The sequence below is a fragment of the Cyprinodon tularosa genome, unplaced genomic scaffold (assembly GCF_016077235.1).
Source record: "Cyprinodon tularosa strain WSP-4 unplaced genomic scaffold, ASM1607723v1 ctg440, whole genome shotgun sequence".
In the NCBI taxonomy this organism is placed as follows: domain Eukaryota; kingdom Metazoa; phylum Chordata; class Actinopteri; order Cyprinodontiformes; family Cyprinodontidae; genus Cyprinodon; species Cyprinodon tularosa.
Window position 1 is genome coordinate 286,925 of NW_024039164.1, and position 24,931 is coordinate 311,855.

A 24,931-nucleotide genomic window follows, 5' to 3' on the forward strand; every position below is an offset into this window, starting at 1 on the left:
GCCAAACTAGTTCTAAGAAATCTCCTCGACTGATGCTTCCAGCCACTCTGTTTTTTGCTAACCAAAACCTCTCTTTCTCTGCATTCATCGATTCAGGCTGTGAACGGAACCTCATTGATTCAAATCTCGTCCAACAACTGAAAATTGAAACCATTCCTCTGACTCAACCTCTTCGTGTCTCAGCCATAGATGGGAAAAAGCTCCACCAAGTCACCCATCAAACTCAGCCCCTCGAGCTACTACTTTCAGGTAACCACCGTGAAACCATTACATTTTTTGTTTTTCCCTCCGCATGCTCCCCCCTCGTGCTTGGATTCGAATGGTTGGAGAAAAACAATCCACGTATTAACTGGACTGATCGTCACGTGGAGTCATGGTCTACGTTATGCCATGAGACATGCCTTCGTTCGGCTGCCCCCTTGGTGGGGTCTCCTAGAGGTGGGGGGGAGATGGACTCTCCTGACCTTTCTTCAGTTCCTTCTGAGTACCATGACTTGGCTCCTGTCTTCAGTAAGGTCAGTGCTACGTCCCTTCCACCACACAGACCATATGACTGTGCTATTGAGTTGCTACCTGGAGCACCATTACCCAGCAGCCGTTTATACAATATCTCCAAACCCGAACGAGAAACCATGGAGAAGTACCTTAACGAGTCTTTAGCTGCTGGGATTATTCGCCCGTCTTGAGTGGAAAACTGCCTTCAAAACCACCTTAGGTCAGTTTGAATATTTGGTGATGCCTTTCGGTTTAACCAACGCCCCTGCCTGTTTCCAAGCCCTTGTGAATTACGTTCTCAGAGACTTTTTAAATGTGTTTGTGTTTGTCTATATTGACGACATACTCATTTATTCAAGGAACCTGTCTGATCATAAGAAGCATGTCCGCCTGGTGTTACAAAGGTTACTGGAGAACAAGTTGTTCGTCAAAGCTGAAAAGTGTGAGTTTCATCAACCTTCAGTTACCTTTTTGGGGTTTGTGCTCGAGAGCGGGCAGGTTAAGCCTTCTGAAGACAAAATAAAGGCTGTTTTGGAATGGCCAGTTCCTGAAAATCGCAAACAGCTACAGAGATTTTTGGGGTTCGCCAATTTTTACCGCCACTTCATAAGGAACTATAGCCAAACAGCTCTCCCTTTAACCTCACTGACATCAGTAAATCGAACTTTTCATTGGTCCCCTGAGGCTCAGACTGCATTTGAGAAACTGAAATCTTTGTTTTCCAGAGCACCCGTGTTAATTCAGCCTGACCCTTCCAAACAGTTCATCCTTGAAGTGGACGCTTCAGATTCTGGTGTTGGAGCAGTCCTTTCTCAAAGACTCGACACTGACCAAAAGATCCATCCATGCGCCTTTTCCTCTCGTAGACTTTCTTCAGCAGAGCAGAACTACGACGTTGGAGATCGTGAGCTGTTGGCCATCAAGTTGGCGCTGGAGGAATGGAGACACTGGCTGGAGGGAGCTGAGCACCCGGTTCTAGTTTGGACAGATCACAAGAACCTTGCTTACATCCAGTCAGCCAAACAAGCTAACCCTCGTCAATCCAGGTGGTCCATCTTTTTCTCACGATTCAATCTCATTATCTCCTACAGACCCGGATCCAAGAATGTCAAACCAGATTCCCTTTCTCGTCTATACTCCGTCGATCAACCCGAGACACCAGAGCCTGTCCTTCCGGCATCATGCACAGTTGGAGTTGTAACTTGGGAGATCACCGATCTTATTAACTCCGCCTTGGCCACAGAACCAAACCCAGGTAACGGTCCTGCTAACAGAACCTATGTTCCATCTTCCGTCAGGTCTCGACTAATACAATGGATGCATGCTGCCAAATTTTCTGCCCATCCGGGAGTCAGTAGAACCATCGCCTTGATCTCAAGACGCTTCTGGTGGCCTACGCTCCACAGAGATGTAAAGGAGTATGTGTTGGCCTGTCCCACTTGTGCCAGAAATAAGGCCTCACACCAGCCTCCCTCGGGTCTGCTACAGCCCCTTCCGATTCCTTCACGTCCATGGTCCCATATTGCCATCGACTTCGTCACCGGTCTCCCTGTCTCTCGAGGTATGTCCACAATCTTCACCATCGTAGATCGTTTTTCCAAATCGTGTCATCTCATCCCTCTCAGGAAGCTTCCCTCGGCCTTCCAAACCGCACAGCTCCTAGTGAAACACGTCTTCCGTTTACACAGCATTCCCCAGGAGATCCTCTCAGACCGTGGCCCCCAGTTCATATCTCAAGTTTGGAAGGCATTCTGTTCAGCTCTGCGCTGTAAATCATCATTAACATCCGGTTATCATCCTCAATCCAATGGCCAAACTGAGAGAATGAACCAGCAATTAGAATCTACCCTCCGTTGCCTCACTTCAAACAACCCCACCGACTGGAGCCAATATTTACCATGGATCGAATACGCCCATAATTCACAGAGATCTGCTTCCACCGGCCTATCACCCTTCCAGGTCAGTCACGGTTACCAACCTCCACTTTTCCCCGCAGATGAAAAAGAGATTTCAGTCAAGACCATTAATCAACACATCCGACGCTGCCAGAGAATTTGGAAGGAAACCATCTCCACTCTCAATAAATCTTCTGAGAACTCCAAACGTTTTGCCGACTCCAAGAGACGTCCCGCTCCCGAGTACTCCGTAGGCCAGGAGGTATGGCTGTCCACTCGAGACATCCCCCTCAAGGGGATGTCTCGAAAACTCTCCCCGAGGTTCATTGGTCCGTTTAAGGTTTCCCAGGTCATCAACCCATCTGCAGTCCGTCTCCAGCTACCTCCGTCCCTACGCATACACTCCACCTTCCATGTCTCTCAAATTAAGCCCGTTGTCTCAAGCCCTCTGTGCCCACCGTCCGACTCCCCACCACCCGCCCTGGAAGTTGATGGTCACCCCGCGTTCACCGTCCGTCGCATCGTGGACTCCCGTCGGCGAGGTCGCGGCTGGCAGTACCTCGTCGACTGGGAGGGCTACGGACCGGAGGATCGCCAGTGGGTTCCCAGGCTCTTACATCCTCGATCCTTCCCTGATCGAGGAGTACGAGCGTTCCTGTCCATCAACCTCTTCCGGACCGCCAAGGGGCGGTCGTTGAGGGGGGGGGTACTGTTGGAAGCTGGAGAAGTACCACCTTAAACTTTTACACCTGTTTCCGTCTGTGTTCTGCATATTTGGGTCTCTTTTGAGAACCCATCATGACAGTTTGCCTGGCTGTGTGTTTCTTGGACGGGGCCGCCTTTTACAGTTGCTTTTATATCTGTGCTTCTGTCTCCTTGAACCCCAGGCGGCCTCAGCAGATGGCCGCTCACACTGAGCCTGGTTCTGCTGGAGGTGTCTTCCTGTTAAAAGGGAGTTTTTCCTCTCCACTGTCACTGCGAGCATGCTTAATGTGAGGGATTGCATTCGAGTCAATGAGTCGATGCAATCAACTCGTTTTCCTTTATTAGAAAACTTTGAATCAATTTAAATGTCTGATCTGGTGAAATGTAAAGTGCCTTGTGATGATGTTGTGAATTGGCGCTATATAAATAAGTTGAATTAAATTGATTTTAGGGTTTTCTCAACAATTCAGCTGTCTGATGGCGGTGGGGAAGAAGCTGTTTTGGAATCTGCTGGACCTGCATCCAATGCAGCGAAGTCTCTTCCCAGAGGGCAGCAGGGAGAACAGTCCATGGTGGGGGTGTGAGGGGTGGTGTTGCCCGCTAGGGACACGCAGCGCCGGGATGAAATGTCTCTGATGGAGGGAAGAGGAGCCCTGATGATCCTCTGTGCTGTTCTCTCCCCTCTTTTCACCTTCTTCCAGTCTGAGGCGCTGCAGCCTCCACACCGCACAGCGAGACAGCTGGTCAGAACGCTCTCTATGGTGCTTCTGTAGAAGGCTGTGAGGATGGGTGGGGGCAGGTGGGCTCTCCTCATCCTCCACAAGAAGTACAAGCGCTTCTGTGCCCTTTTGACCAGTGAGGTGGTGTTTAGATTCCAGGTGAGGGTGTCTATGATGTGCACCCCCAGGAATTTGGTGCTGTTGAACACCTCTACAGCTGATGATGAGCAGTGAAGCGTGGTTAGGACGGTTCTTCCTGAAGTCAACGATGATCTCCTTTCTTTCTTCATGTTCAGGATCGGGCTGTTATCTTTGCCCGACTCCACCAGCTGCTCCATCTCCTCTCTGTAGTTTTGGTCGTTGTCGCGTCTGATGAGGCCCACCACTGTGGCGTTGTCTGCAAACTTCACCATGTGATTGGTGGAAATGGATGGAAAAAAATAAGTGGTATACTTGTCTGTAAAGCAGACAGCTGCAGGCTGGCTACCTGAGTGGATTGCCTGACCATTTGGCCAACAACTTGTAAGATCGAGTTACTCTTTTCCTCTGAAAATAGTTTGTTAAACTGGGTTTTTCAAATCTGCTAACAATCAGCATCTGGTTCCCTTGCATTTCTGGTGACACCATCACCCTGGGGTAGCTTTGATGATTTCACCAGTGCAACAGAAATCAAGAAAGTAAACAATAGAGGGCAACATGTCAGGAAGCCATGGCGTAGTAGGTGTACTTTATTGTTTTGCTCTTTTGTCCCTCCGAATCCCTTCCCCCTGTGCTGCTGTATGTTTATTGAATGTTGTTTCGGCTTGTTAGATCAGAAGTGACTGGCGTGTTGTGATGACGTCCGTATGTTGCGCTCAGTGGTGTCATGTAAATTAGCGGGTCAACCCGGCTCTGGTGTTCCCAGAGCATGCCGATCAGAGCCAAGGAGATTTTAACGCCAGTGAGCTGTTCCCACTGCCAATAAAAGCTGATTGTTTAAATGGGTTTTTCGGCCGGTGTGAAAGGGGTATTTGTAAGGCTTTAAATAACAAACTCTAAAAACATAGGCCACATAATTTAAACAGATTTTAAGATTTAATCAGATTTTGCTTGTGTTTGTTTTAGACCTGGGCTTCATGCTTTGTATAATAATAAAACAAGAGTCAAAATAACATACTTGTGACAGATGAATAAATGTTTTTGTAAATGATTAAAGCTCTGGGAATTGTAAACAGTATGCATCCCTCAGCTATTTAGAATATCATTATTTAAACAATGGTTTATTGGTCAAATAAAACATTACTACAGTCACTGCCACCTATCCCATTGCCCTGCTGTGTTGACATTAAGCCAAGCCATCCCATGCTTATTCTGTGAAGTCATTTAATAATGAACAACCAATCAAATTTCATCGTGGGCTGGTTTGCAGATTTGCACGAGGGCCATTTGTTGATTGACATGCTCAAAGCCAGCCCATTCGCCGACCCTCGACCAATCATTTTATTTCAGGGAGGTCTCAAAGGTTATTTTTTTAAATGTCACTTCTAGCAGCCAATCTCTATTAAAGGATGGAGGGAAGCGTGCAAATCCGTCTTTCAGCCTTTGGATGTGCACTATTTGTCAACCGGCAAGGCAAGTGGCGACCACGTAGAAGATTTTTTTCCCAGGGTTTTTTATTGTCATTACAATGAAATGAACTCTATGCATTTAACCCATACCTTTGGGGAGCAGTGGGCTGTCATTGTGCGGCGCCCAGGGAGCAGTGTGGGGTTAAGGGTCTTGCCCAGGGACCCAGAGTGGCAGTCCATGGGAGTTGGGCTTGAACTCACAACCTCAGGACTTCAAATGAAATGTCCTAACCATTAGGCTGCCACTTGAGACCCGGACCCAGATATTTGAAGATCTTGACGTGTATAAGCCAGGATATATCCAGGATTCCTTCTTTAGATATAACTGTGAAAGCACTAGACACCTACTTTAAGCATTTGACCGGAAACAAAAAAGTCAGACAACAACAAGGTGCCAAAAGTTGTTTGCAACCTTCACCAGGATCGAGCTGCTTGTCAATTATAGTGGTAATTATTCTTGGAGATATGAGGTCTCTTGAAATTCTGTGTGTATTTCCAACCGGTTACTCAAAAATCTCACTTCTTGTAAAGAGAATGCAGACCAAACTTTTGGATCCCCTGTTAAATCATGATAAATAAAGTAAAGGCTTTGGGTATAACATATTTCATAGCACTACAGGCTTGTATCTCATAACACCAGGAGCCAATGTGGTGATTTTACAACAGCCTTCTGAATCCGATTGTTTCTGACTTGCAGTTGGAGGCCTTTTTTATCACTGCTGCTTACCTGCACTTTAATAAATGAAATAGTCTACAGAGCTGTACTTAACGAAATTTCTTTCTGTTTACACTTGTGTGTACATAATCACAAAAATAAAATCTAAGTCTAATTTAAGATAACTCCTCCCACTCCCTCTTGTCCGGGTAGCACACCGGCGGACTGTGGAGGAACGCACCCACCCTCTGCGGGCGTACCTTCCGCCAGCAGGGCCCGCCTATTGGCCGGTCTACGGACTTCCCACAGACAGTTGTATGTTTCATAAAAATGCACTCTGATGCGGCAAGTAAGTAGAACCGTTTCAGGGGCTTTTCTGCGTCCATTCGAGGTGTCTATCTGTCATTGAGCCGTTTGTCAGACAGAGGAAAGCGGACGTGTTGTGTTTCTACATCCGCTTTTGTCCCGTGGCTCCGTGGGGTTTGATGAATCCCGTGTTATTTGCCCCTCTCTTTGTATTTGCCTCCACTGTCTGGGGCGACAACAAAGAACGGACGGCTGCTGTGATTTCACCTTTTCTGAGCCCATAGAAGGATAACTAAATCCTTTCATGATGACCTGCATTGGGTTTTTGGTGTTGTGCATTCAGTGCTCGGCCAAATCCCGCTGACGTTGTTTGAGTTCAGATTGTTTTCGAGGTTAATCGGTGAGTTGCGCTGTTTTTTATTCGTCGTCTCCTTTACCCTCCTTTTTATTTCTGCTGAAACCCAACATCGACGTCATGTCAGAATGATTAGGTCGGTTTTCAGAGCAGCTGCGGACTGTTGGGGAGAAGGAAAATTGTGACGCAGTTGTGTAAAACATCTTTTGGTTGCCTGCTGCAGCGTCGCTGTCGCTTCTTGCGTCACCTACAGCAGCTACCGTAAAACGTCTGCGCGCCGCTTTCCTGCCAGTCGCCATATAGCGATACATTTTTTAATCAATGTAAAACGTATTCAGGCAGTGAACGAGAAAATGTTGGGGGTAGAAGGGGTCTGAGAGAAGTAGTTCGCGCGGAAAGCCCTGGGAGTTGTAGTCCAGTATCCTGACCGGTGCCTAAACGCGTAATGGCTTCTGCGACTACGAAAAACTACAACTCCCAGACGCCCAAACTCTGGATACTTTGTAAACTCTGCAAGTTGCTTGTCTGGGCTGCTATTTTAGGTATGCTAGTGCTGTGGCTCTCTCTGTTGGATGTTTTTTTTTATTTTACTTTTTCCCCCTGACTTATCATCAATAATAAAAATCAGTACTTGGTGACAGCTTTACATTTAAAATAAACTTTTTATTTATTTTTGTTTTAAAGTTGTCTTAAAAGGCAAGGGTGTAACTTTGTGATGAAAGGACCTACAGTTTGTCCACCCAAAAGCTTTCATTAGGTTTTTGATTGAATGTTTTGCTATTGCTGAGAACATAAGATTACCATAATAGACAAATATTTATAGTTACAAAGATGCATTTTAGTGCTATCTAGAAAAAAACTTGGAAATATATTTTATTGCATGTTGCACACCCTAGTAAATCTGTTTCACCTTTAATCTGCAGCTCTCCCTGCTTCTCTCTGTGCTCTTTTTAAAAAGATTTATGAACCTCTTTAATAATATAATGGTGCCAGAAACAAAATTTCAAGATATGTAGAAGTTCTGCAGTCTGATTCTGTCTGATAAATAAGAAAACATGTTAATTTTAACCTGTAACAGGGAGTCATTGTTCTCTGAGAAACCAAGCTTTTATAGTAAAGAAGAACACAACATTTAAACTATATTTTCTCAACTTCTTGCATTATAATACTAACTTGTATAAAATTACAATCTTTTGCCTTTTTTATGGAAAAAGCTGCGTATGCCTAACAAACTGATTTTTTTTTTTGGAGGCATCTGTAATTTTTCTATAACTTAAACATGAAAGTAGCTGCTGGTTATCAAATCAGTCTCATCATCGGATCTGCCTCAAAGTGAAAGAACGGATGATGTTACACTGAGAGGCAGGACATGGGATCAGCACGAGAGAGGGAAAAAACTCACACTCAAAACGTTCTGAACAAAGTTAGCTGTACCCAACGTCTGCTACTTTTGGCTAAAGGAAATGAGCAGCAAGGGTAAAAAAAGCGGAAATTATAGATGGGGACATGTCCCCACCACTCCTTCAGAAAGTTACTCCTGTGTTAAAAGGCACTACGCCTTATTTTTGGAAAAACGGGAATATTTCCGGCAGTTTTCGGGGGCATGCATGTTTGATATGGCGATTGTTCGCAAAAAAACCCCAACATATTTGCTGTACAATGAGATCATCCAACTCTACCGCTGCATGATTAGGTTGCTGTGGAATATGTTATCAATATAAAATGCACTTTTTTTTTTTCGTGTCAATAGATTTTCCTCTGAATTCCCATCTGACTACACTAGCCAGTATCCACAAGATTCATCACACCTTGCACAGGCTGGTAAATATCTTCTGTGGTTTGTGAAATCTTATTTTAATCCAGATGTTACTGAATTTATCAGCCACACTGACACATCTGTATTCTGTTAGAATCTGACTGAAGACGTTGGACAGGACAGCCCCCCGTCAGGTAACCCATCATCACAACTGTTGGCACCAACACGCACTGGAATACACATAATAAAATCAAGGATTTAAAAGAAAATATTTTTGACTTAAATTTCTGGGGAAGTCATATTTAAATGACAAATCATTCAGGCTTAAACATGTATATAAATATACTCTTTATCAGACCATTTTGTCCCAAAAGTTAAAAATTTCTTATATTAAAATCTGTGGGTTTTTTCCATTATTTTATGCAGGCTAGTTAGTTGTACGTCAGCTTTTACACCTAAATTCGGCCAATCATATATCAAAGGTCATCTTTCAATCAAAATTTTTCGGTCATAGCATCTTGATTCATATGTAGCAGCTAATATACGCAACAGTTGAAATGAGAAATAAGAATCATTTACTTTCCCATTGAGTTCCGTCCCAGTGTTCACAGGGATGGACGTCTGTGTCTTCAGCAGGCGTAGAGCTAACAGAACTGGCAGTGTTGCGAGGCAAGGGCTCAAACATGTACGGCTGTAAGCCTTCTACACCAAACCAAGCTTCTGCCGCCCTAGCGTCGTCTTCCACAACTACTTCTAAATAAAAAAATGTATGTTGGAGGAGACTCATCCACTACATCCGACACAGAACTCTCCTCCTCTTGCATGTTTCCTCTGTCCATACCGTTCCTTGACAGCGTCGTTTCTAAGTTACCAATTTAGTGCTACTTGGTCCCAATGTGATTTCCCATTGGAAACCTACTAGCACTAAGTTGCTAACTGGTTAGCAAGATGCTTCCGAGACACCTGCCACAACAAAACGTGCTTGCATACCTTCCGCCACAACAACCCCGCCCCCTTGATAAATGACCAATTCACTTTATTCACTCGTGTAAAGTCAGGCTGCACTCGGGAGAATTCGGAAAAGCAACGGTTTGAACAGCCGATTCCCTACGACTTTAACACTCTTATTTGATGTGGAGGAGAAAAAACTATACTAATTTGTACCTCTGCTGTCAGTCTCCTTACACCTCAATTTTAGTAATAAGACAGTAATTCAAAAGGTTGGTGCATAGAGAGAGAAGGATCTTCGACTACTCTTCTTTGTACCATCGCTGCATTACTCCAAGTCATGGGTTTTTTTCATCCATAACTCTAAAGACATGGATGAAGGCCAGCTTTGTATTGGGAACAATATCTGAGGTGCTTTGATCCGTTTTCCATTCTCTTACAAATTACATCACATCTTTGTAGAATGTCAGGGTGTCTTCCACTGTATTAAGGTTTCAACGCTGTGGAACGTCACCACAGCTTCACAGATTCTCTAATGTAATGTCATTGACTATGTTTCCCTCAGAATTGGAGCAGACAGAACCGGTTCTGAACAGTTTTCGATTCCCATCCCTAACACCAACACATGGCGTAACCTCTCTGGTTGGTTTTCTTAGCGTGTCGAGGAGCAGAAGTTCAGATTTTCCAACTGCTTGTGAAGTTCCTTAAATGCAAAAAATGCACTGCTTGAAATGCTTCAAGATGGGCTGTTCCAGCAGTTAGAAATGTGCTACAGGTCAATTTAATGCGCCTTGATGCGTATCAACCTCAGACTTTGCTTGTAAACCGGCCGCTCCTGTTGCTCAAAGTGGTTTGTTGTGAACGCGGCTTAACAGCTGCAGGGTAGAAACCGTTTCTGGATGCTCCTCAAGCCACCTCCCTGAGGGAAGAGGTTTGAACATTCGGTGAGCAGGATGGTTCCTTCATGATGCGGGCCGCCCTCTGCATCTCGATATACAGAGTTTTAAGGAGAAGGGAAGGTTACACCCTACAGTCCTCTGTGTGGCCTTAAGGCAGGCATACAATGCATGATTTTATTTTATTGGGGGGTTTTTTCCTTCCCTTTTTGGGCAAATTTTTCTAAACAGGCATGTAGAACAGATATCATGAGCTGTGAACTTTTAATCCCCAGGGTTTCTCTGTACAGTTTGAGCTGTAGCTGAGTACAATGATGATACCGCGCACGCCCACCCTTTAACAACCCTCTGCAGAGCCATCCCTTCACTCTGCTGCCACAGCGTGTTGCAGTTCCTCAGGACTGTATTCCCTGAGTTCAGCTCTAAGCAATTTCTATAAGAAGTAGAATCGCTGATGGGATCCTCTGACTAGACAGGAAGCACCGGCACTTCAGGTGAAGCCCCTGGATAAATTCACACTCAGGTACCTTTGGCTAATACACCTTTCACAGGTGCTCCTCTGAGGTGCACAGGATGAAGAGGATTCTAGTCCTTTAAATCACCACCATCTCCTCTCCACTTTCATACAGAAGATATTTATCTCTGTACCAACTTTTTCACCTCCGCTCTGTATTTGGGCTCATCGTTGTTTGGGAGGGGTCCCTCTATCGCTGTGTTACTCCTAAAACCCCTCTGACCAAAGCGCCCAGTTGTAGTTGAAGTTCCAGTAGAGATCAGGGTTTGTGTGTGATGACGGGAACATAGCAAAGCTTGTTCCTGGCCAGGTTCTTTAACAGCTGGCTGGCATCTGGAAGGTGTAGAACGGCACGTCCTGCTCTTTGGATGTCGGCAGCCTTGTTGCTACGTGCAAAATGCTTCTTTTCAGGATAAGATACTGCCAGAGAGAACACCACCAGTGATTTATTGGTTTCTTTTTGTAGAAAAGGACGATCTCATAATATTGAGGCACATTGGTTATAGTTACATCCTTCAACTGGTTAACTATTTATTTTTAAGAATCTTTATAAGATGTAGAGCAATGTGACAAATATGTCATGTTTGTTTCCCTACTTGTAACCATGTGGCGTCATTAGGTTAGTCAGCGGTCAGTTTTGTCCTAGTTTACCTGTGATGATGATCTTCCATCTATTCTGTTACTTTCAAGCCATGCCGCCTAGGAAAAAAAGGAGACCCTCTGCTGGAGACGACATGTCGGCCAAGAAAAGTCGCCAAGACAGGTGAGAGATTCCTCTGTCCACCATGTAGTAGTTGTCTTTTAGCTATTTTTTTATTTTTAATATTCACGCATCTTTAACCTTTCCACATTACAACCAGAAACCAGTGTTTACCTCAGGTTTCTGATTGACAAGCAAAAAGTGGTGCAGAAGAAAATTAAACAGAGTTTAAAGATCATAACAAACAAAGATCTTTAAAGGATTTAGAAAAGGACAGTTTGGCAATCTGTTTACAAAATGGAGAGATGGAAATTACAGCTGCATGCTGCAGAGTGTTTAAAGGCTTTGCAAATCTTAAAGAAGGATTAAAGGAGAATATAGATTTTCACAGGTAGTTGCAAATGAGGCAATTCTGTGATGCGGAGATTAGAGATGACCTTTCAGGGAAGGGAAATGTGCCGAATGCTTTGTATAAAAAATGATCATCTTAAAGAACAAAAGCTTACAGAACAGGAATGTTAGCAATTCTCTGTATGTTAAAAGTAAGAATCAGAGTAACTTCCTATATTGCCAGAGGAGGATAATTTGATCTGCCCGTCACGGCACATCTCCAGTTTTCAGATGTTGGAGAGAATTTAGCTGGAAAAATTATGTGAGGTTGTTTATCGCTCCTCATGTTTAAAACAAGGACAATGCTGGAGGCTCTGTGGCCAATATTTTTTTTACTGATTTTTTATCAAAAGACAACAATTTAACTTAAGAGCCTAAATTAAAATTTCTTAAAATGTCCTCAAAACAGAGATGAAATAAATCATCTAAAAAAGGATTTAAGCAAAGAGTAGCTCCACCATCCGTGTCGGTGACTGCAGTTACTCAGCCGTGCTTGATGCTCGTGTTTCCAGGTGGCTAGTGGGAACGCTGCTGCTCCAACTGTTGAAAGTTGCTTCATGGGGGGGTTTGCTGGCTTTAAGTGATGTTCGTTATTCAGGGAAACACGAAGGATGGTCCAAAAGACTCCTGTTTTTCTCCTGAAAGAAGTCCATCATGCTGGAATAGGAAATGGCCATACTGTCCATCATAGTTATGAGGGAGAGAGCTGTGTGCCCACAGTCTACTCTGACACCCCAATGTCCAAATGCTGAGTTTATTCTATACTTACCATTTCAAAGTTTAAAAATCTTTGACTCTCTCTCTTTACTGTCTGTGTGCTCTGCTGATAAATCCTAAGGGACTGTTGGATGCCATATTTGATAGTAAAGTGTCATGAATTTATACTCTTTATACTATCCTATAATGTATTTGAACAGGTGAAAGGCCTCTGAATGCCCTCAGTGTTCACACCAAGAGCATTTCATAAGTGGATACAATGCTAGAGCTCATGGAGAGTGTAGGTGGAGGGATTGTACCATGAATAAAGGAAAAAAAAAATTGAAATTATGGTTATCCTTTAGTGTGCATGTTATTATGGAATGGTTTTGCAATCAGATATTTTTTCTGATAATTAGGCAGCTCTACTCCAAACATACGTTTTAGGATGTCATCCAAAACATTGCATTTTGCCTCTAACATCAGACTCTGCCACCAAAAATCAATATTGCATGAATTTTATTTTATGTTTTTGCAATTCCAGTTTTACTTCAATTTTTATTTCAACATCCTCCTTTTCTACTTCTAGCATATACATTTAATGTAGAGTCTCCTTCTGTAACGGTGCTTCCAGCTCCAATGCATTTGCCACTACCTGATCCGTCCCTGAAGCACGATCCACTCTGCACAAACACGTATACATTCGGGTGTCCATAAATAATGTAATTATGGTACTAACACTACTGATTTCTATGCATAGCTCACTAAAGAATAGTAATACCTTTCTGTAAAAAATGTTTTATGACTTTTGTGAGACAATTTTGATGCTTTTTACATGTTCATCGTTAAACTGCTTCTCTGATGTCATCATCAGACATGTTCAGAGCAGTCCAGCGAAATATTATCTGCATTTTAGTTGTTTCTTTCTTTAGATAACGCACTATATAGCATAAGGTTAAAACGAAACGAAAACATATAACTCAAAAACGCTAGATTTATATTTAAATCCAAAGCCGAAAAAGTTGGTTGCCAGAAGTAGCGTAGGATCCGGTTTATTTCCGGTGCAGATCGGGCAGAAATGAGTGATAAGAGGACTTTAAGGGATTTATTTTCTCAAGAGTTACATCATTAACCTTTAACACATTGTATTTTAGTAGGTTTACTATTTTTGGAAAAGGAAAACGTCATTTAGGTATTTTTAACAAAACAAAATTGAGGACGACCCGGAAGTATATCTGGATGTGCTGTGCAAATGAGCTGATGGTGTATGTAGAGAACGGGTCGTGCTTCAGGGACGGATCAGGTAATGAGAGCATTGATCTGTGCCTCAACTATGACTCTCTTCCTCCTTCTGTGTCTGTAAACCCACTAAAGGGCTGGAATGACAAATCATGTGTCCTACTGTTTTTAAATATAATATATTTGGAAAATCCTGCTGGCACTTTAAAACATAGATAATATATTATGAGTTCAATAACTTGTTGAATTTAGTCTCTTTAGTCTTAAAAAAGTGTAGAAAGTAGTTTGCTGAGACTCAGATTTTCAATTTTATGCATTGAGATATGGTCATGAAGATGCAGTGTTTTATAGAAGATATAAAAAATCTGCACCAACCATGTCTGCATGTAGTACGGTGTGTGTATTGTGTTGCTGTTTGTTCTCTGACTCCGTCCTCTACTGCAGCATTTTCAGAAAACATGAGAGCTCACAGATCCAGGAGGAGGAGGCGTTTTCCAGTAAAAGATGTGTGGAGTGGTTCTATGAGTATGCAGGTAATTGGAAATCGCATACGTCTGCTGTGTGTTCTTACATCCTTGAGCCAAACTAATGCTGTTCATTTATTCTAACTAGCTTATGACAACGTGGTGGGTCCGGAGGGCATAGAGAAGTTCTGTGAGGACATTGGAGTGGAGCCAGAGAATGTAAGTATTTTTTTTTTTTTTTTTGTGGGTTCTCACCGCAAAAATTAAACTAAATGTACATTACATTTTTTTTTTAAATTAGCAGGGTTCCCACGGATCTTTAAAAAGTCTTAAAAGGCATTGAATTCTTCAAAATAAAACTAAGGCCTTAATTGGTATTAAAATGTCTTAAATTAGTCTTTCGTATGTCTTAATTTTTAAAACATCATAAATAGGATTATTTTTATTACGATTTATTTTTGTAATCTAGATAAAACGTTAAACATTTTTTTGTTTTTATAAAAAAAAAAAAAAAAAAAAATGGGTCGCCATTATTGGTTCCGTCCCGATAGCCAAACCAATAAAAGCGTTGTTGCTGCCGGGACATTTGGGAGATGCGCCATTAACTTTTTGTCTGGAAAATATGAGCAAGTGTAAATGTAACCAAAATTGTCTCCAGCCAAGAGTTTTCTCCATGGCTAAAACCAGGGAACATACATGAGGCTCAGTGCATTTTGTGCAAGAAGCGATTCAAGCTCGGAACGATGGGAATTAAGGCTGTGGAGTCGCGCATGCGAAGCACGAAACACAAAACGTCAAAATCGAGTTACCAAGTTACTCAGTTTTGTTCCACCCTTGTCTCTGCAACGCCTCCACTTATCACCAAATCAAACATACTAAGAAAACGATACAAAGAAAAATAGCTGCAAAAAAGACTTAGCACTGGTTATGTTGGGGCTTTAAAACTGATTTGTTTTGGTCCCTGCTGAAACAAAGTTTGTGAATTCAGTTAAATAATTGTTAAAATATATCTGTCATCTGTGTGTTTTTAGCTTTCTTCCTGTATGGGAAGCTTTTCAAAATTTGAAACATTAGTGCAGTGGTTTATGTTATAATAAACCTTTGGGTTAAGTTGTCGCAAGCAGGTTTTTCTTGTGTTTCTTGTGAATTTGGTCTTAAATTTTTATCTCAAGTGGCATTAAAAAGTCTTGAATTTAACTTGCCTTATGCTGTAGGAACCCTGATTAGGGTATTTGCAATTAATTTTAATAGATCATAGTGTGGTGAACTCCTGATCTCCCACTTGCCTGCAGTTGGATTGAACTACAGGGGCTATGAAAGACAAATAGCGATGAGATAGTGGATCTAACTGGTGACACAATGTCATATGACGATGAAATAAGACATTTTTAACTTTGGTTTTGTGCCACATTCCTGCACTGCCGTAGCCTCTTCCGACTCGTCAGCGACTAATGTGCTGAAGAGTTTAGAGCAGAGGTCACGGATTAGGGGACCGTGGTCCGGATCTGGACCCAACCTGATCGAAATCATTTATAAATTACCACATGTTGTCCGATGCTAATTTCACTTGCGCTGCTTCTCCTGTTTGTACGGTGAAGCCCTCCAGAGCATCCAGGACCAGGCTACACATGATCCAAATTAGCCAATGAGCTGCTGTCAGTCAGGGTTGCACTGCTAGCCACTTTTAGACACAGCAGGCAAACGTGTCGCAAGCCGGGTGATGAGAAAGAAGAAAGACGATAAGAAAAAGTGAAAGAGTGAACTGCTGGAAGAACTGTGGTGAACTGATGACAGAAAAGTGAAATGGTGTGCTCAAAGATGATCCTACATTTTGAGGATGTTTGGCCCAACCTGCTGCTGTGAAGCAGGGTTGTCTACCGTGTAGGGGTGTAAATAATAATCGTTTTGTATCGATGCATCGATCCAAAAGCCGACGATCCGATGCATCGACACGTCCGCAAGATAATCGATTCATGTTTTTTTTTTTCCTCCGGTCTATTTTTATCCATTTGCTCCTGGGCGTAATTCTCCCTCCCGTGCTGCGGTGCCGCTAAACCTATTTTGCCCTCCTACCGCGCTTCCTGGTTATACCCTTACAGCAGTTTGTTGCAGCAAGCTTCACACAGACATTTTTAAATTATGCTCAGTATTGAAGCGTGGTCTGTGCTACACGCTGTGGGTCTAGATACGGCCGAGGCGATGAGGAAGTGGGGGCGAGTTTAGTCCGACGACGGAGGGACAATGGGGCAAAAAGAGCGGAGATTCAGCTGGAAAAAGGGTCCCAGCGTTCTCGCGCACCTCGCTCTTCTAGCGGGTCAAACTTCACGAGTTGTTTTCCCCAATTTCGGTCATAAAAACAAAACAAGCCGGCCTCCTGTCTGGTGCACTGTTTGCAATCAGCTACAATCTGGGAGAGGTGCAGCGGAGCGTCTCTCAAGGGGGCGGTGACGTCGACACTGGAGCCTTCTTCTTCTTCTTCTTTTTTAATGGCGGTTGGCAAACAACTTATAGGTGCATTACCGCCACCTTGCAGAATGGAGTATGGACCAAACAAACTATTATATTCTCCCTAAAATACCCGTTCTTCTTAGAAAATTAAAAATACTACCAAAAACTACATCCCCAGATGACCTTTGAAACAATTCCCTTATATCTAGTTTATTTTTATTCCTGTCTAACTCTCTACGCAACATCTCTCTTTCCTGAGTATATTTATTACATTCTAAAAAAATATGTTGGACGGTTTCTCTGGAGCCGAGGTATTGCATTGAACTCATTACACTGATATTGTGCAGTATTTTTGCAGTATTTTTTGATGCAACTTTTCTACTTCTGTTATTTGCTGTTGTTTCTAAAGAAAATGCATAATGATATTACAGCTTTGATTGATTTATTTCAAACTTGAAACTTTGTTTAGCCTGTAAGGTGTAAAAAAAATAATAATAAAAAAAATTTTTTACCGATTAATCGATTAATCGAATCGAATCGAATCGTGGTGTATTCTTGAGTATCGAAAATAATCGAATTGTTGGGTCAGGAAATCGATACTGAATCGAATCGCCATGATGGATGTGATTTACACCCCTACTACCGTGACAATAATCCAAAATAAATATTGATCCAGGCTCAAAATGAGCACCTTGATATGTGCTTTAGAATGGCTTTGTCTCCATTTAAACCCAGGTTTAAAGCCTTGCAGGGCAGCCTAAAGCCCACTGCTCTCATTAAGACAGAAAAAAGAAAAAAACTAACGGTCATTTCAGGTGTTTTATAAAATATGTGAATCAGGAAATTGTCTATATACCAAACTGAACGATTGTTGTTCTCTACTTAAAAAAACACTTTAGATTTTAAAATGCAAAAATATGTTCTATTTTTTTTTTTTTTTTTATATTTTTTACTTAAAAAGTCAATGTATAACATGGATGCATAAACGACTCAATTTATTTCAGTGTTAAATTATGTTTAAAGTAACATGTTAGAATTAAAAATGTCTCCAGACCTTTACTGGTTGATGCTTTTCTTTATTCGGACCCAGCTGATTTTTAATTGGTTACCCCTGATATAGAGCCTTGAAATGGATAAATATAATCTTATGTTTGATAATTTCACAGTAATCTTATGTATAGATCACAGTAGGAAGGTGCTGCATTTACAGTGTCTCTAGTCACATTGACTTCTGTCTTTATAAGGAATAGGGAAAGGCTGAGGTGACATATGCCGTAAAGTAGTCGGGACATTTGTAGTCTCTTTGTGTGGCAGGCTTACTGCCATCTATCTCTGAGTTGCTTAGTGTCAGTGAAAGAGAAACATACGCGCTCAGGCCATGACAGAGGAGTCATTTCACTAGTTGTAGTTCGACACACAATCATAAAAGTTATGAAAATATATAATGAAGGTTGAAAAGTTGCTTAGTGTTGTTTAAGGTTCTCCTAAATAATCCCCTGTATCACCCATCCCTGTGCAAATTGCTCCTGTTGAATAACTTCTGTTTTGTTTTTTATTTCCACATTTTCCCCAGGTGGTGATGCTGGTTCTCGCCTGGAAGCTAGATGCTCAGAGTATGGGCTATTTCACTCTTCAGGAGTGGCTAAGAGGCATGGGCTCACTGCAGTACGTCAGCCACCATCTCTCCATCAGTTTTAGTCTTTTCTTAGAGTTGTTTTAAGTGTTGATGAACTTCTGGTGTTTTCAGATGTGATTCCACTGAGAGACTGAGGAATTCTCTAGACTACCTGAGGTCCGTCCTCAACGACAGCACGAGTTTTAAGCTCATCTACAGATACGCCTTTGATTTTGCTCGGGTAAGAAGACTTTTCTAGAGGCACGTCTGTATAGGAAGAGCTCCAATTTAATTAACTTCAACTGAACGGGGGAAAAAAGATTTTGAGAAGTGTTGTTCAACTCAGCCTTTACTGAAATATCACATTTTCACTAAATGAACTGTTTGTAGGGAAAGTAAAAATCCTCGTTCTGATTGACTCTAAGGTCCTGTTCTCACTGCAGGAAATTGTGGCTTAAATGTGACCGGGTTTGACCCTTTCTGACCTTTTCAAATCATATATGAGCCTCTTCCCTTTGTGGCCCAATTAATGTGACCCCAGTTTAGCCCCTTTGATGTTTGTCTTAGTTTTTGTCAGCAGCAACCAAATCTCTGTAAATAGCTAAAAGATGGAATTACATTTTCTTATTTGTGTATTTCCTCCTCTGCACCTGCTGACACAATTAATGCATTCCTTAAGACACTTCCAACACCTTATCCCTCCATGTTTGCTGAACACAAGCAAGTTTGGTGTTATCATCTTGCTCCTAAGGGTCAGTTCTGAGTTGCAAACGGCTCAAACATTTCCTGCACTCAGGCACAGGCATCATTTTAAATATGATGTGAAAATTTTTATTGCATTAAGACCTAATTTCCCATCATGGATGAAAAACGGCATCCATTGTTCCATGTTTTTTTTATAGTACACCACTTTTTTTCAAATTATACAAGGGGCGTTCAAAAAGCAATTACAGCTCTGAACTAGTTGTGGTTTCGGATTTACAGGTGTTTGAAGTGAATCAAGTCTGAAATGGAGCCTCTTGAGTGTCGAGCAGTGATGTGGTTTGTGTATTTCAAAGGACGCACACCACGGGAGACTTTGGATGACACGAAAATTACTTATGGTTATGATGCCCCATCATATGACCTTGTAAAATGTTTTACAATGGTAAAGTCTCTCATGGTGTGCGTCCTTTCAAATACAAAAACCGGATTAATACTTGACATTCAATGCTCTGTTACCTTACAACCATTTACACACCACGCTAGCACGGTTCTTCGCCTCCTAGAGACAATCTACAGTACTGCTGGAAATATTAGCTGTGCTGCTGCTGCACTCAACACCTTTGTTTATAGATGTTTGAGATCAGCTTTTTTTCAGTGTAGTCCTGTTTCTCTGACTGACTGGCTGGATGTGCTCTCTTCATCTGCCTGGCTGTGTGTTTCCTGGATGGGGCCTCATTTATAGTTTCCTTTTGTATCTCTGCTTCTGTCTCCTTGAACCCCAGTCGGCCTCAGCAGATGGCCGCTCACACTGAGCCTGGTTCTGCTGGAGGTTTCTTCCTGTTAAAAGGGAGTTTTTCCTCTCCACTGTTGCTACAAGCATGCTTAGTGTGAGGGATTCCTGAAGAGTCAATGAGTCGATGTTGTGAATTGGCGCTATATGAATAAACTGAATTGAATTGTATTACTAGGTAGAAAAAAAAAAGAAAACCAACATGGCAATGTCTGTAACATTCAGGAAGTTTGGTTTTATTGTGATATTTCATTGTTTGCGGAGGGTCCGGTAAAGAAGGCAGCCTTTGGTGAATTTACTTGATAGAGTCAGCTTTTGGGAAGTGGATACGACAAACGATAGTCTAATCACGGCTTACAGACGCAGGAAACAAGGACGGACATTGAGGTTCATCACACTGCTAACTGGAAATTGTGTGACAAGGTAGGGAAGCTAGGATTTTAATGGATGTCTTTAATTTTATGTTTACGGAGGCTGACTCATGATGCGGTCTTCCCATGAGCTCTTCATTATCCGAGAACTGAGCCAGAACTGAACCACGCTGAGCCCTACTGATGAACTAGTACTAGTCTAGCACGGTTCGGTTGTGTCTGGCATGGTCCGGTTGAGTTGTGAGTGTCATTTATACTCAACAGTTACCTCGGTTACCGGCTCAGACCGATCTCGACACGGTTTCAAAAGGGTAGAGTAAATGGGGCTCTAGAGATATAAATAACTGCACATGCAAAATTTCAGCTAGATTAAAAAACTGGAAGTGGGTAAAGGGCATTACTTGTTCAATGTCCTTCGTGGTCACAAACCTCAACGTTAGTTTATCAGAATTTTACGACAACAAAATAAGCGCTGATACATTTGGATTCTGCTGCCTCCTAAATTAAATCCAGTCCAAGCACCCGCCATCACTGTGTAATTTAATCCCAGCATAAATGCAGCTGTTCTGTGAAGGCCTCCAGAAAACAGATGGCACAGACCAGACAGCTCAGAGACGAAGGTTTTGGAGGAGTTTGAACTATATTGAGACCTTTGAGCATCTCTACAGATTGTTTATTCCATCAACTGAAATCATAAAAACAGCCTGACTGTTGGCCTACAAAGATCTGGTCCTACAAGAAAGAATGAAGAAACATGTCTGCCTTTCGGGAAAAAAACCCCCTGCAGGTTACTTCCAGATACATCACTTTCTCTGTTAACAGATTGGATTAAATTAAAATCCCTGTTTTATTTTGATTTCTTTGTTAATGCAGGTTTATGTTCTGTGTAGGGCTGCAACTAACGATTATTTTAAAAATCTATGAATCGGACGATTATTTTTTCGATTAATCGATGAATCGGACAAAAAATATTTTTTATATTAACCTCTTTATTCCAAAATAAACATTTTAGACAGAACAAACAAGCACACAAGAACAGGTTGCTCATTAACTGTACTGGTTCAATATGAAAAATAAATGTGTTAAAACTACGCAAACTTACATGAGAAATGTAGCTGTACATCCACAAAATATAGGGTACTTTGTTTCATAAAGCGCAAAAAAGACAGGAATTTTTGTTTTTAAAAGCCCCTAAGGGGTTCAAACAATAGGCCCCCTGTTTCAACAGATGAGTTTTTTTTAGACTAGAAGAGTTCTGCCTTTTAAGACAGGAAAGTATAGCAGTTAAAGTTGCTACTTGAGAAAATACTGAACCATAGAGATAAAAATAGCCCTGTGATTCAAATTGTAAATTGTATTTGGAATAAAAATGAGAGAACTAGGGATGCTAAAAAACACATCCTCCAAAGACAGATATTTACATGGGAATGTGGCAGATAATTAATTGACATATTACTGATCTTGCTGGATTTTATTCTGCTTTACTTCCATAAATTGCAGGATCTTCTTTACTTTATCTTTGCCAGAAGATTTAAACTTTAAAAGCCTTGCCCTCATAATTTGCAAGTTAATTTATTTATAAAGTAAATATAAACGCTGCTTAAGCTAATTCAAATGAAATTAAAAGTAAAATAAGTAGCCAACCTTATCACTGTCTGTAACCTACTAACACGGTAAGGAAAGCATCGGATGAGCTACCTGAGAAACTAACGTTACGTTTCCCCACTTTAAAACCAAACAAACATGGTGGTTCCGTGCCATGTTAATTTCTTTTGAAAAAAAGTTGCATGTTATCACTTTTTTCCCTTTACAAAGCGCAGGCTATTTTAATTATTGTGATCAATTTGCGCCGTCAATCCCGGTGCATGCGCGCTTCATTTGCAGTCTGGACGCTGAGGCTCTGACTGCAACGCTGAGAGGGACTCCTGCGGGAAAACGCGGTTGGGGTGGGGGAGGCGCCCCACGGCAGAGTAGGAACGATACATGCTTTCACGTAAGAGTCTCTAAAAGCCGCCAGTGACACTGAAAAAAGTCGCCAGATTTGTCGCTAGTCGCTTTTTTGAAAAATAGTCGCTGGAGGGGTCTGAAAAGTCGCTGAGTTGGCAACACTGCACCTGCGGCGCTGACTCGCTCTGCCATTTTTCTTTTCTTCCTCTTTCAGTCAAGAGGCAGTGATGACGGCGCGGCGGATGACGCAATAATCGCGCGACACAACTAATCGATGATGAAATTCGTTGCCAGCGCTTTTAAAAGTCGATTTTTATCGATTTTATCGATTCGTTGTTGCAGCCCTAGTTCTGTGTATCCTATAAAACTCAAATATAGTAAAGGGCCATTTCAGGCTGTAACATGAGCAAGTTCTTTAGCTGCTTTTTTTAAAGCCGGGCATACACTGTGCAATTTTTATTTTTTTATTTTTTCAATTGTTGCACGCAGCTAACTTGCGCTAACACCACAGTGTTGAGTTCACAGCTCACAGTGTAAGTTCTCACACTGTGTGGCCCGACGCTCTGATGCGATCTACCTGCTAACAAAACCACGTCGGACTCAGTTTCCCAGTGAGATGGTGCTACTCGGATTGTCTATCTGGAAGTCAGACGAGTAGAAGTATGAAGCTCACTATAGTGAAACGCGCCGCCTTGGCAATTTGTGCAATTTTGTGCTGAAAGCCATTAACAGAAAAGGCAACGACGTATTTGGACAAAGACATGGATGAACAAACGAGGCTCTACCGTCTGTCAGTTTTACAGAAAGAACTCTATTTCACTCGCTTGCTTTTCTTTTTTCATGAGAGGAAGAAGAAGTAGTATCCTTGTTTGCCCACTGAGCGATTTGCCCACGACCACCTTACGACGGCCAACTGAATTTGTTGACTGAACATGTTTGATTTTCTCCCGAACTGACGATTGCTGATCGTGAGAGGATTGGTGGTCGTAAGAGGCTGATCACCGTTCATTATCCCCTACACAACATGACTCACTATCAAACTGAAAGTCGTCTCAAAAAGGGCAAAAAATGGTAGAGTGTAAGCACGGCGTAAGCTGCGGTCGCCATTTTAAATGAATTCTTCCATGAATGTTTTTAACAGGAAAAGGATCAGAGGAGTTTGGACTTGAACACAGCCAAGTGTATGCTGGGGCTTCTTCTGGGGAAAACATGGCCTCTCTTCCCTGTGTTTAATCAGTTTTTAGAGGTGAGCATACAACTAATGCTGCACCTGTAACGCAGAGAACTGTATTAACCTGAGGCATTTGTTTTTTTTGTTGTTTTTTTTGTTCCTCAGCAATCCAAGTACAAGGTCATCAACAAAGACCAGTGGTGCAATGTTTTAGAGTTCAGCAGGACAATCAACCTGGACCTTAGTAACTACGATGAAGACGGCGCCTGTAAGTCGGCAGCTAAATGATTGTGAATGTGTCCCAGTTTTACTACAGCAGTAATGGTTGTCTTTTTTTCCTCAGGGCCCGTGTTGCTGGATGAGTTTGTGGAATGGTACAAGGAAAGACAGATGTCATAGCTACAGATTTGGGAGAATAAAGAATTACAACTAAACAAAAGGAAGTCAAAAAAAAATAATTCAACTGTGACCACAACAACTCTTGAGTATCAACAACCGATAAAGCAGACGCAACAAAATGAGTAAAGCAGTGACAGTTGGTGGCTGCTGGTGAAGGTTTGGGTTCAGGTTGGGGGCGGGGCTTTGCTGCCCAGAGCTGTTCTCACATTTATGCTCCCTATGGAAGTCACATTGTCGGTAGGTTTGCAGCGATTCCTCCCACCCCCTCTTAATGGCGTAGCTCTCTGTCACTGTGGCGTCTCATATTGCCGTCTATGTTGGGGTAACATGGTATCCCACGCCGACGATGCAAACGGCAAGAGAAACCAACAGAGCTGACCATTAACACATTGTATCCAAGTCTTAAACAGGATCTCTTGGACCTAGGCAGACTCAAGTATTATAGACCCGTGCAATGAAGTTCAACTTGATCTCTGGACAGATGGCACTAACTACTGTTTGTGGTTCTTCTGTAGTTTAGTAGTTCTCCTAAAAGCACACTGTGTCAAAGGCTTGACCGCAGGTTTCTGATGGCTGTGCCGTTTACTATCAAAAAGCCAGTTCTTTCTTTCCCTCCATTTCTTCTTCGTTTTGCTAATAACTTCCGCTGCCCCATGCAAAGACTATTCAAACCTCATAACACCAAACAAATCAGCATTGCTGCTTACTAACTCTTACTACAGTGCAACAGTGAGCCGCCAGCGCTCTGCTCTGCATTCATTGGTCCAACGGCCAATTTATGTATCTACGCTGCGTAGACAAGAGTATTACTGTGCCTCAAACATGAAAGTCGCTTTGTGTCTCCTGCACAGATACCACCAAACCCAAACATATGTATGTGTGACCCTACGGTGCCTTTCAAAAGTATTCCTACCCCTGTTTTTCACATTCTGTCTAAACACAGATTTTCAGTGCATTTTATTTGGATTTAGGATGATGGACCAACATGGAGTAGTGAATTGTTTGCAAGCAGAAGGCAAATCTTACACTAGCTACGTTTACATGCGCAAAATTTCCCCGATCCGATCCAAACCTTGGTTGATCGGAAATTCAAAATCTCCGTTTACATGGACACTAAATGAAATGATCCGATCATGACGTGTGTA

The 24,931-nt window shown here is 42.2% G+C and overlaps 1 protein-coding gene across 3 annotated transcripts; it reads left to right on the top strand.

The window, feature by feature from the left end:
* Positions 1–6,309: 6,309 nt before the first annotated feature.
* On the top strand, positions 6,310–23,873 carry dcun1d4 (DCN1, defective in cullin neddylation 1, domain containing 4 (S. cerevisiae)). Of its 3 annotated transcripts, none has more exons than XM_038300135.1 (11): positions 6,310–6,425; positions 8,488–8,558; positions 8,648–8,687; positions 11,542–11,614; positions 14,321–14,409; positions 14,489–14,559; positions 18,362–18,453; positions 18,536–18,644; positions 23,358–23,462; positions 23,553–23,655; positions 23,731–23,873. In XM_038300135.1, the coding sequence occupies exons 1-11, from the start codon at positions 6,407–6,409 to the stop codon at positions 23,784–23,786; spliced, it is 828 nt and encodes a 275-aa protein (XP_038156063.1). In that variant the 5' UTR covers positions 6,310–6,406; the 3' UTR covers positions 23,787–23,873. The 3 variants fall into 3 exon arrangements, with proteins under 3 accessions (XP_038156063.1, XP_038156064.1, XP_038156062.1); XM_038300136.1 differs by lacking the exon at positions 6,310–6,425 and adding an exon at positions 6,434–6,782; XM_038300134.1 differs by lacking the exon at positions 6,310–6,425 and adding an exon at positions 6,880–7,279.
* Positions 23,874–24,931: the final 1,058 nt, after the last annotated feature.